The 14,049-nt window shown below is 26.6% G+C and overlaps 1 protein-coding gene across 1 annotated transcript; it reads left to right on the forward strand.

Moving 5' to 3' along the window:
* The first annotated feature begins 101 nt into the window (after positions 1–101).
* On the forward strand, positions 102–10,729 carry LOC123265289 (CCR4-NOT transcription complex subunit 3). Its single transcript, XM_044728976.1, has 7 exons — positions 102–282; positions 681–913; positions 3,094–3,732; positions 3,871–4,132; positions 7,202–7,956; positions 9,757–9,966; positions 10,621–10,729. Exons 1-7 carry the CDS (start codon positions 258–260, stop codon positions 10,717–10,719), a joined length of 2,223 nt encoding a protein of 740 aa, XP_044584911.1. The 5' UTR covers positions 102–257; the 3' UTR covers positions 10,720–10,729.
* The last annotated feature ends 3,320 nt before the right edge of the window (positions 10,730–14,049 follow it).

The following is a 14,049-nucleotide window of genomic DNA, read 5'->3' on the forward strand; positions in this document are numbered from 1 at the left end:
AGAATAATTTTCATGAGAATAAATAAAGTTGTGTGATTGGTTGTTGTCATTTGAAAACGGAAGCCATCTTGTGGCCATCAAGAAAGAGTCTCTCGCTAACAATCATTGAGTTGATACGGGATTTGTAAATTAACAAGTTATTATTTAAGATAAATTTGTTTATTTAATAAATAACAATCCCTAGATCGTTTTATTAGCACATTTAAAGTTTATATTTGGACTATGCATGAATTATTAAACCATATGTTTTCATAGCCATGGCTGCGACGAGAAAGTTGCAAGGTGAGAATATTATTTTACATTTTAACCATTAGCTATCTGTTTACATGCTGAAGGTCCTTTTGTACGCCGTCATGTGAGAGAGTCCCCGAAAGGCCCTCTGTGCTGACCCAGAAGATGATCAAGGTCTGCAAGCGAATCCGAACTACTGGAAATTAACCTGAAAAATTAGATACTTATTTGTGTTGGTTATTTGGACGCGAGCTACCTAACATTGTCATTGAACTGATCGCTCGTGGTTAATTTTGGGCACCAGGGGTTGTTCATCACTTAAACTCCAGTGGTTATTGATGATATGTCATGGAGATGTTGTTTTTATTGATCATCTGTGTTTATTGTGGATTTTTTGGGGCTTGGGTAATTTCGGAGGTTGTGCTAATTGGTCCGTTCTTTGTTTCCAGGTGAAATAGACAGGTGCCTTAAGAAAGTTTCCGAGGGTGTGGAAACGTTCGAGGACATCTGGCAGAAGGTACACAATGCCACCAACAGCAATCAGAAGGAAAAATATGAGGCTGATCTCAAAAAGGAAATCAAGAAACTCCAGAGGTTACGCGATCAGATTAAAAGCTGGATCGCTTCTGGAGAGATAAAGGATAAAAGTACTTTGTATGAAAACAGAAAATTAATTGAAACGGTAATTATTTTTTTTTTTATCGGGGATAAGATACTATTTTGTCTTGATCATTAATTTCATTGTTATTTAGTTATTTTTAGAGATTATTTTTAAAACATAATTATTTTAGTAAATTTGACAATCTAACTATTTTTTTTTTATTTTATTTTGAATTAATTTAGAAGATATTTAAGAATTTTTTTTACAAGTAAATTATGGCAAAAAAAAAAAGGAGAAAAAAAATTGACATGTAGAAATTTTTGTAAATTGAAAATGCAATTTTTTTATAAATAATTTTTCGAGAAAAATATTTTTTTTTTTATAAAATTAAAAAATGATCTAATTTTAATGTCATAACTTATAATGAAAATTAATTTTGTAGAAATTTAATAACTTTAATAATGTTTTTAATAAATAAATGATGGGAAAGAGATGAAAAAGGAATTGAAATGTAGAAATTTAAAAAAATTAAAAATACTATTTTTTATAAATGATTTTTTGAGAAAAATTTTTCTGTTTAATTAAAATATAATCACTGTTAACTTTAATGTCATAAATTATAGTGAAAATTAATTTAGTAGATATTTAATAATTTTAAAAATGTTTTTAACAAGTAAATTATAGCAAAAAAAAGTAGAAAAAAAATTGACCTGTAGAAATTTTAAAAAATTAAAAATGCGATTTTTTATAAATGATTTTTCGAGAAAAATATTTTTTTTTAATAAAATTAAAAAATGATCTAATTTTAATGTCATAAATTATAGTGAAAATTAATTTAGTAGATATTTAATAATTTTAAAAATGTTTTTAACAAGTAAATTATGGCACAAAATAAGTAGAAAAAAAAATTGGCATGTAGAAATTTTAAATAATTAAAAATGCTATTTTTTATAAATAATTTTTCGAGAAAAATTTTCTTGTCATAAATTATAATGAAAATTGATTTAGTAGGTATTTAATCATTTTAAGAATTTTTTTAATAAATAAATTATAGCAAAAAAAGTATAAAAAAAATTGATGTAGAAATTAAAAAAAATTCAATTTTTTATAAATAATTTTTCGAGAAAAATTTTTTTGTTAAATAAAATTTAAAAACGATCACTGCTAATTTTAATGTCATAAATTATAGTGATAATTAATTTAGATATTTAATGATTTTAAGAATTTTTTTAACAAATGATGACAAAAAAAAATAATTGACATGTAGAAATTTTAAAAAATTAAAAATGCAATTTTTTATAAATAATTTTTCGAGAAAAATATTTTTGTTAAATATAAAAATGATCAGTGTTAACTTTAATGTCATAAATTATAGTGAAAATTAATTTAGTAGATATTTAATAATTTTAAAATTACTTATAATAAATAAATAATGGCAAAAAAAGTAGAACAAAAAATTGGCATGTAAAAATTTAAAAATATTAAAAATGCAATTTTTTACAAACAATTATATGACATTAAAGTTAGCTGTTACGTGACCAATTTTTAATTTTATTTAACAATTAAATTAACTCTAAAAAATTATTTTAAAAAAATTGCATTTTTAATTTTTTAAAATTTCTACATGTCAATTTTTTTTTTATTTTTTTTTTGCCGTAATTTATTCGTTAACAAGAGTTATAAAAAATTATCAAATATCTGCTAAAATAATTTTCATAATAATTTTTCAAGAAATTTTTTTGTTAAATAAATTTTAAAAATGATCACTGCTAATTTTAATGTCATAAATTATAGTAAAAATTATTTGGCAAAAAAATTCCACGTGCAGAAATTAAAAAAAAATATTTTTTTTTATAATAGTTGATTTATAAAATTACTAGATGTCAGATAATTTCTGTATAAAATTTTATTATTACAAAAACTTGATATTTTTTATTAATTGTCATTAAAAGATTTTTAAATTAATTAAAAAAAAATTAATTTTTGTATTTAATAATGAAAAAACATTTTTTTTTATTATTTAAAGTTTTGCTGGTCTATTTTATTATAAGTTTTTATAATGCAAAATTTTTAATTTTAATTAAAAATTTTTTAATTAGTTAAAAAAATATAAATAAATAAATTTTCTATTTAATAATAAAAAAAAACCTTTTATTATTTAAAATTTTAATGGTTTATTTTATTATAAATTTTTATAATGAAAAATAAAATATCTAAAATTATAAGAATGATATTTAATAATAATAATAAAAAAATTTTAGCAAATGGAACGATTTAAAGTGGTAGAAAGAGAAACAAAAACGAAAGCATACTCAAAAGAAGGACTAGGAGCAGCTCAGAAGCTAGACCCAGCTCAAAAAGAACGTGAAGAAGTGAGCAACTGGCTAGCGAATTCAATAGAAACGTTAAATTTACAACTAGACACCTTCGAGTCCGAGATCGAATCCCTGCTGGCAGGAAAGAAAAAGAGGCTGGACAAAGACAAGCAGGACAGGATGGACGAGTTAAAGTCCAAGCTGGACAGACACCGGTACCATATACGTAAACTGGAGACATTGCTCCGCATGCTGGACAACATGTCTGTGGAAGTAAATACGATAAAGCGAATAAAAGACGACGTGGAGTACTACATAGAGTCCTCTCAGGAACCGGACTTTGAAGAGAACGAGTACATCTACGACGACATAATCGGGCTGGACGAGGTGGAGCTTTCGGGAGTGGGTATCCCCTCGTCGGCGACCACCGACAGCAACAACAGCAACGAGACTGGCGGGACTCCGACCTCGACGAACTCTTGCTCGTCTCCGATACCGTCTCCACCTCTCAGCTCGACGATGCACAATCACTCGAGCGATAGTTCCACAGATAATGACAAAAAGCCCAAGGTCGAGACAGTTACTGTAATAAACTTTATATTTTATTTATTCTTATCCTCGTATCACGATGATTGTTATCAGCTATCATCAATGAGACGATTTGGCTTGACAATAACAGTGACTAATCCCTCATATCTTTTTTTTTTTTTTTGTTTCACGTAGCCCGTTAAGCCGACAGCAGTGAGGCCGCTATTGAACTCGTCACAAACGAGCATTCCAGCGACGGGTAGTCCTGCCAACAATAATAATAAACCTAGTACGTTAACGAGCAGTACACCGAGTAAAACCATTCCCATGACACCTAGCCATAGCTCGCCTAATTCAAATAGTAATCATGTTGCCACCAGTAATGCCGGTAACTTTGCCACCGTTGCTGCTTCGCACACTAATTCACAAGCTGTTCATTCTACCTCCAAAATATCATGTAAGTTTATTTTTTTATTACTAGCAACCGTGCAGTCACTACGTGACTGCCGAGACTTTTAGTAAATTGCACTGTACTTTTTTAACTATTGATGTTTTTAAAGATATAAGCTCATTTTGATGTTGGACTCATCAAGAGCTTTCATTTGAGTACCCACATGCATTTTTGATATATTTGAAATATTTACATATATATCTGATATATATAAATATATGAAAAATTGAGGTGGGTACTCAAATTAAAGGTCTCGATGAGTGTAATGTTGGAGTGAGCTTATATCTTTAAAAATGTCGATAATTGACAAGATACAATAGCATTTCTTAATTATTGACAATTTTTAAGATATAAACTCAGTTCGATGTTACACTCATCGAGAGCTTTCATTCAAGTACCTACATGGCTTTTTTATATATTTTATATAAATGGTATTTGTGAAATATGTAAATATATAAAATGTATGAAAAATTGATGTGGGTACTCAAATAAAAGTTCTTGATGAGTGTTACGTTGAGATGAGCTTGTATCGTTAAAAATATTATAAGTTAACAAAATACAATAGTAATTCCTTAATTATCTACATTTTCGTAAATATAAGTCCATTCTGATGCTACACTCATCAAAAGCTTTCATTTGAGTACCCACATGCATTTTTGATATATTTTTCATATATACATATATATAAAATATATAAATATATGAAAAATTAATGTGGGTACTCAAATGAAAGGTCTTGATGAGTGTAATGTTGGGATGAGCTTATATTTTTAAAAATGTCAATAGTTCACAAGATATTTGTTAAATTGCACTGTACTTTCTTAACTATTGATGTTTTTAAAGATATAAGCTCATTCCGATGTCACACTCATCAAGAGCTTTCATTTGAGTACCCACATGCATTTTTGATATATTTTTCATATATACATATATATAAATATATAAATATATGAAAAATTGATGTGGGTATTCAAATGAAAGGTCTCGATGAGTGTAATGTCGGGATGAGCTTATATCTTTAAAAATGTCAATAGTTAACAAGATATAATGTCATTTTTTAATTATGTCTCTAGAGATAGAGAATTTTTGAATACAGCCTAAATACTTATCATAATAAATTAACGTGAAAAAACGTTTTGAAACGTTTTGAAAAAAATTTTACGTGGACGTCCAGATGTCACCCCATTTTGGATGTACCAACGATTACTCCCGAACAAATTGATATTTCAAGACCGGACCTTTTTTATTAGTTTAAGAATTCGATAAACTGGGTCCGTATTTCATATCACTGGCCTAGTTGACGTATTTTTTTTTTTAATTGAATTTTTATTAAAATTCACTACGATACAACCGTACAAAGCCAAACGAATTTTTCTTATTTGTCACGTGAAAACTATGGCGCCACTTAATCAAGCTAGATTTTTTTAGACTGCGTGCGCATATGACAAGAAAAAAGGGCGCCGATATTTAAAAAAAAATGAAAAATACTCTAAGAAATTACTTAATTATAATTTTTTTTGTTTTTTTTTAATCAATTACACAATTAATTGTTTTCTTAAAAAATGAATGAGCGTTATGAGGCGTGCATTTTTGGATTTTCCAAATTTTTTTAAATTTTTATTTTAAATGAAAAAAAATTATTAGTTTTTTTTTGTAGTTATTTACAAGTGAGGTCCACCTTATTTTTGGTCATATTTAAGTGAAAAATTAACATTTTTTAATTTTTTTTTATTTTGATTGTTTTTACGGCTCATTTATCATAAAAAATGACTTGAAAGAAAAAAATGAAAATTTCGATAGCTTTTTTGCTTTCAAAAGTTGGAAAAAATTTTGGCTCTTATGTTTTTGGATAAAATTTCTATTTTATCTTTTTTTAATAATTTTTTTTTTTTTTTTGACTGAAACTTATACTATAGTGAAATTTATCTTATAATATAGAAGAATAACTAATTAACAATATCCCTTTGTCAAAAACCTCGATTAATTTTTAAGTTTCTTGTAATTATCATTTGACTGAGTGCGACTGGTGGGACTAACAAAAATCCTTCTCTCTTACCAAAGGTTTACTTAAAGTCCAATTTCAGTCCGACCACTAAACTTTAAAAAAATACTTCCCTCTCAATACTAAATTTATCCTACAAACATTCAATATTATGAAGAATTAGACTGATTACCTACGTAAAAACAATTAAAAAAATTTGTTTTTATTGTGACTGGTGGGACAGGCATTTGCGACTGGTGGGACAAGTACAAAATGTCTACATCAAGTTGTTTATTAAAAAGACTTTTATATTATTTCAAACTTAGAAACATTATTGTTTGTATATTTAACTATAAATTATTTAGGATAATTAAAAAAAACTAATTAAAAAACACAAATAAAGGATTTTGCATGCTGACAACACGATCTTGATAAACTAAGGTGTTAATTAATAACAAACATAAAAAAATTTGTTCTTAAAACTATGATAATAAATATGTTAGTTAATAACAAAGATAAAATGAATTTGTTGTTGAAATTATTAAAACAACATTTGATCCGGATACAAGTTAGTACGGCTGAAAAGTTATTAGGAGAGAAAAATCGATTTTCTTATTGAAAAAAAATTTTCTTCACAAATTAGTAATATATAAACTTTTAATAATAAGGACTAAATTAGAATGAATACAAGAAATTTTTAAATTTTAATTTTCCCATTTCGCATGAAATGCCCCACAAGTTTTCTATATATATTATATTATTGTGTTTTATTTGCATAACTTTACAGTTTTATACAATTTTCTTTTTTTTATTTTTTTATAAAATATAAAATATAAATATTAGGATGTTAGAAATTGACATTTTTTTTTTTTTTTTTTTTTCTTTCAAAAAGTAATAATTATTAAATAAATATTAAATATTTCAAAGATTTTTCAACTGTTTTAAACATTTAAAAATATTATTTGTTAATAACACTTAATTTATCCACCCCAAAGTTTTCTAAAAAATTATATAAATTATAATAAATTTTAAATATTATTAAAAATTTTAAATTTATAATAAAATTATATAAATTTTTTAAAAATAAATTTCAGCTCAAAACAGTGAGAATGGCCTTTTATCATCGTCAATGTCTAGCATAACTTCACCAGTATCTCAATCACTATCCCAACAGCAACTCTCGCAATCCCAGCAGCAGTTATCAACATCATCGCAGCTCCAATCACCAGCACCAGCGCCTCAACACCAGTCCATAACGCAGCTGACACCACAGCCCCAACAAGTACCACCAGCTCAAGTGCAAAGCGTGACGCAGTTGCAGCTGAGCTCGGGAAACCCTGCGGCCCCGAGCTCTGGGTCGAATATTTCTTCAGGACACTTGCTGCACCAGCCGAGCCAGAACCACAACAGCAACGAGACGGAAATAACGACGCCGGTACCACCGGCTTCACCGCACTCGTCAGTCAGCAGCAGGCCCTCGCCAGTAAATGCCAGCTCTCCGATTCCCTCCACTGCCAACGGTCTCATATCTAAAATCCCCGACGGCATGTCGACTCTCAAGTCGATGGCCCAGCAAGTCATCGTAAGAGCTGGACTCGAGATACCACCTGGTGAACCCACTAGAAATATCTTTGATAATTCTAAGACAAACAATGCCACCAGTGAAGCCCATATTCCGCCGTTACTGGGTGTTGCACCTCTTGGCCCGGTTCCGCTGCAGAAGGAACATCAGCTCCAGTTTGCTATGATGGAGGCTGCTTTTTATCATATGCCTCATCCTTCGGATTCCGAGAGGCTCAGATCTTATTTACCTAGAAATTTATGCCAGACACCTCCGTATTATCAGCAGGTATTAATTATTATTATTTTTGCTTTATTAAATAATGACTTTTGTTAAATTGCACTGTACTTTCTTAAATATTGACGTTTTTAAATATATAAGCTCATTCTGAGGTTACACTCATCAAGAGCTTTCATTTGAGTACCCACATGCATTTTTGATATATTTTTCATATATCCATGTATATACATATATATGAATATATATGTATATATATATTCATATATATATATATATATATATATATATATATATATATATATATGAAAAATTGATGTGGGTACTCAAACTAAAGGTCTCGAAGATTGTAATGTCGGAATGAACTTATATCTTTAAAAATGTCAATAATTCACAAGATACAAGGTCATTTCTTAATTATGTTAAATTGCACTGTACTTTCTTTAATATTGACATTTTTAAAGATATTGGCAGGGTGCGAAGTATATGGTGGGGAGGGCTGGCGCTGACTACCACTTTTACGTGTAAATCATATGGGAAGAGCATGATTCAACGCTAATGGCGATCACTGGAACTAAATTACTCCGTTTGATTTAACATAGAAAAAGCATGAATAATGAGGGCAGCACCATCGTGCACCTGGCCAATAAGCTCATCCCGATGTTACATTCATCAAGAGCTTTCATTTGAATACCCACATGCATTTTTGATATATTTTTCATATATACATATATATAATATATATAAATATATGAAAAATTGATGTGGTTACTCTAATGAAAGGTCTCGCTGAGTGTTATATCGGAGTGAGTTTACATCTCTAAAAATGTCAATATTTCACAAGATACAATGTCATTTCTTAATTACTGACATTTCTTAAGATATAAACTCATTTTGATGTTACACTCATCGAGACTTTTCATTCAAGTACCAACATGGCATTTTTGATATATTTTATACATATGGTATTTGTGAAATATATAAATATATAAAATATAGGAAAAATTGATGTGGGTATTCAAATGAAAGGTCTCGATGAGTGTAACATCAAAATGAGTTTATATCTTAAAAAATGTCAATAGTTCACAAGATATAATGTCATGTCTTAATTATTGACATTTTTTAAAATATAAACTCATTTCCATGTCACACTCATCGAGATTTTTCATTTAAGTACCCACATGGCATTTTTTATATATTTTATATATATGGTATTTGTGAAATATATAAATATATAAAATATAGGAAAAATTGATGTGGGTACTCAAATGAAAGGTCTCGATGAGTGTAATATCAATATTAGCTTATATCTTTAAAAATGTCAATAATTGACAAGATACAATGTCATTTTTTAATTATTGACATTTTTTAAAATATAAACTCATTTCGATGTTACATTCATCGAGACCTTTCATTTAAATACCCACATGCCATTTTTTATATATTTTATATATATGGTATTTGTGAAATATATAAATATATAAAATATAGGAAAAATTGATGTGGGTACTCAAATGAAAGGTCTTGGTGAGTGTTACATCGGGATGAGCTTATATCTTTAAAAATGTCACTATTTCACAAGATAAAAGGTTATTTCTTGATCATGTATCTAGAGATAAAGCATTTTCGAATGCAGTTTAGATACTTGTCATAATAGATTGACTATCGGTGAGAATGAAATGAAACCTTGAAAATGCACAAATTCAAGTCAAGAACTTTGCAATGACACTTAATTACACTAAATAACCGATTTTATTACATGACCATACTGGAAACAAAATTTTTTTTATTCTCTTAATATAGATTATTATTATTTTTATTCACGGTATATTTATTTTATTTATGGTATAGGTGCAACTGCCTCACTCGGATACTGTCGAATTCTTCCAACGACTGTCAACAGAGACGCTTTTCTTTATATTTTATTACATGGAAGGTTCTAAGGGCCAGTATTTGGCAGCCAAAGCACTCAAAAAACAAAGCTGGAGGTTTCACACTAAGTATATGATGTGGTTCCAAAGGCACGAAGAGCCAAAAATAATCAACGAGGAGTATGAACAAGTAATTTTTAATCTAATTTATATTATTAGGCCTTTAAATATAGTGGTTCAGAAAAAATCAATTTTGCAAAATTAAAAATCTTTAATAAAATGTTTAAAAATTTTTTTTTATTTTAAAAATCGTCAAATATTACATTTTTATTCATTTTATTTTCTTGACGAAAAATTACAGACATTTTTTTTTAATTTGTGAATAGAATTATCAATAAACTTTTTTTTGTTCTAAATTTTCCAAATTAGAAAAAAAAATAAAATCAAAGTCACAAGTACAATTATAACTAATAAATTTTTTATTTAAAAATAATTATCCGGCATCTAATATCAAATTACTTAATAATTTTTTTTATTTTTTTTTTTTTTTATTTTGTTCATCAAAAATTAAATACTATTAAAAAAGTTACCTTCTATTTTTATTTAATTTCTTTTTAAATAAAAAAAAATTTCAATTTTACTTTAAAAATAAAAACATAGAATTTTAATTTTTTAGAAATTTAAATAATTTTTAACTTACAAATTAAAATACAAAAAAAAATTTAATTTTTAAAATTTTAAGTATATTTTTCTTAAAAAAATATTTTATTTTTATTTTTTTTGGACCACCTTATGGTTAAATATTTTATAACAAACTTTACAGAAATTAATAATTATTTTCCAGGGCACATACATCTACTTTGATTACGAAAAATGGGGACAAAGAAAAAAAGAAGGCTTTACTTTCGAGTACAAGTACTTAGAAGACAGAGATCTTAATTAAGAAAGAAAAGTAAAAAAAAAAAGAAAGAACTTTTTTGAGTCTAACGTCTGCGGAGGATCTACGAAAATGCACCAATTCTGTACACCGGTATTAACTGTCTAAATCTAAACAGCTAAAATTATAAATCGTAAATAGATTTTATTTTCTACATTATACATTAGTGTACACTATATATATATACATCTATTTTATTTAATTTTTGTTCGTTCTGATTAATTTATTGGCTAACTTATAAAGAGTTTTTCTTAAACTCAACATTTATCATTTATTCGCGTGCATTATACCGATCCGTTTCAATTTATTTCCATTTAATTATTACACTTTTGGATACTTTTACTTTTAACAAACCGGGACCGATATCAATCAAGATTTAAATACCGTGTTAATTATGATAATGATAATGAATAATGGTAATGATAATTATGATAAAAAGGAACCGCTCGTTTAACGAACGAGTCAACTACGATTACTGAAATAAAAAAAAAAAAAAAATAAAAAAAAATATGTGTGAGACACCGAGATAAACACTTTTAGCGCGTAGTGTGCGGTGTGTGATAATGCTCGCTGGCGACTGACTCTGTAATACCAGTACAAACATGCAGTGCAACATCCACCAGTTGCTTAAAAAAAAAAATAATAATTAAAATCACTCTTTACAATTTTAATTAAATTAAAAAAAAATCAAGTAACTAAAAAATTATTTTGATTAAAATTTTTCGCGTTATTAATGCCAAAAATGTGTAAAAAATTTTTTTTCATAACTAATTTAAACATCTAAATCTGTAAAAAAAATTAATAAAAAAATTTTTTTTGTACACTTTTTTGGCTTTAAGACAAAAAAAATTCTGAAGCCAAAAGGGTATATCATTTTTTTTTTTAATTATAATTAATTATTAGCCTTAAAAAAAAGAAAAGTTATAACACGTAAAAATAATAAAAATTCTATTTTTTTTTCTGTCCAAAAAATTTTTAGTATGAAGAAAAATTTTTTTTTTACATTTCTGTACGTTTCATGTAAAAATACGTTGATTCCCGAAAAAAAAAAAACATTTTTTTTTTTGAGAATCGTATTTTTTCATAAAATGTGCAAAAATGCAAAAAAAAAAATTTTCTTCAAACTTAAAATTTTTAGGCTTAGAAAAAAAAATAGAATTTTTATTTTTCTTCAAATAAAATTTTACTATTTTGGTGTTTTTTTTTTTATTTAAATCCATATTTGTTTTAAATAAAATCAGTTGAAAAGTCATTAATTTTTTACCGGTGTTACAATTTTTTTTTAAGGCTAATAAATTATAATTAAAAAAAATGATACGCTTTTTTGGCTGTAAAAGTTTTTTGTCAAAGCCAAAAAGGTGTTTACAAAAAAAATTTTTTTTTTTTTTTTTAAAAAAAGCAAGATGATACTGGATATCATTCCAGATTATACTCAGCGATATCTGGATTACACTCATTATAATTTGGATTATAATCATTGTAATCTGGATTATACTCATTGTAATCTGGATTTTTTCAGCTATTATCTTAAATTTTTTTTCACTATAGATATCACTGAGCATAATCTGGGATTATATCCAGTAAAAAAATTTTTTATACGCTTTTTTGGCATTAATAACGCGTTTTTTCACAAAAAAAAATTGAAATGAAGAAATAATAAATCGGCGCGGTGGTGGGGCACTATCATGCTATGGTATGTCTTAATGATAGATAATAAGTAGCCTTTTTGTATAAAGTATATTGAGGTATTAAATCCTTGAATTTGAATTAACTGTACAGAATGTGTAGACATAGTGAATTATAATTACGGAATATATTTTATTCTCCAATTCAATATTTAAACGTTATACGTTTCAATTTTGTTTCAATACTTTCTATTGATTTGTATGTGTATATACATTAACTGTTTAATATTCTACTCTTAAATATTATTATTTAAATTTTTAAATTTAAATACTTTTTTTTTTTTTTCAGTTTACTCTACCGTAAATCCAAGTATTTATCTAGAAATTATTTCTATCGTGCATTTTTATCTAGATCTCTAAATTTCTCCTATGGCGGAGCCTCAGTGATAATTTATTTTACTATTAATTATTATTTTATTTCATTAAATTATATATATTTATAAATATATATAATCCCTTAAAGTAATAAATTAACGACGCGATTTTTGTCAATAAAAATAATCCATTATTTATTTTATTAGTATCAAATTATTAGTTTTAATAACATGAAAATTTTTATTGAAATTCATTATCGTCACATTCAATATTTATTTATTTATTTATTTATTTATTCCTTGTTTTTTTTTTTTTTTATGACAGTTACAGGTTCGTTAAAGGTGATTGTGAATTTATACCACGGAAAATTTTTACATGCTGGTCACATTTTTTCTACACTGTTAAAAATTTGTTAAAATTGTCTTTTCAAAGCTGATGAGAAAAATTTATTTAAAAAACCCGGACTAATTTTCATTCAATTTTCTTAATTGTTGAAATTTTTTAGGATATAAACTCATTTCGATGTTACGCTCATCGAGACCTTTCATTTAAGTACCCACATGGTATTTTTATATATTTTATATATATGATGTTGGTAAAATTTATAAATATATAAAATATATGAAAAATCGATGTGGGTACTCAAATGAAAGGTCTCGATGAGTGTAACGTCGGTATGAGCTTATATCTTTAAAAATGTCAATAATTAAGGACCGACATTGTATCTCGTGAACCATTTTTAAAGATATAAGCTCATCCCTATGTTACACTTATTGAGACCTTTCATTTAAGTACCCACATGACATTTTTTATATATTTCATATATATGGTATTTATGGAATATATGAATATATAAAATATATGAAATATTGATGTGGGTACTCAAATGAAAGGTCTTGATGAGTGTAACATTGGGATGAGCTTATATATTTAAAAATGTCAATAGTTGACAAGATACAAGGTCATTTCTTAATTATTTACATTTTTTAAGATATAAACTTATTTCGATGTTACACTCATCGAGACCTTTTATTTAAGTACCCACATGACATTTTTTGTATATTTTGTATATATGGTATTTGTGAAATATATAAAATATACGAAAAATTGATGTGGGTACTCAAATTAAAGGTCTCGATGAGTGCAATGTCGGAGTGAGCTTATATCTTAAAAAATGTCAATAGTTCACGAGATACAAGGTCATTTCTTAATTATTGACATTTTTTAAGATATAAACTCATTTTGATGTTACACTCATCGAGACTTTTCATTCAAGTACCAACATGGCATTTTTGATATATTTTATATATATGGTATTTGTGAAATATATAAATAT

The sequence above is a fragment of the Cotesia glomerata genome, linkage group LG5 (assembly GCF_020080835.1).
Source record: "Cotesia glomerata isolate CgM1 linkage group LG5, MPM_Cglom_v2.3, whole genome shotgun sequence".
Lineage (NCBI taxonomy): Eukaryota > Metazoa > Arthropoda > Insecta > Hymenoptera > Braconidae > Cotesia > Cotesia glomerata.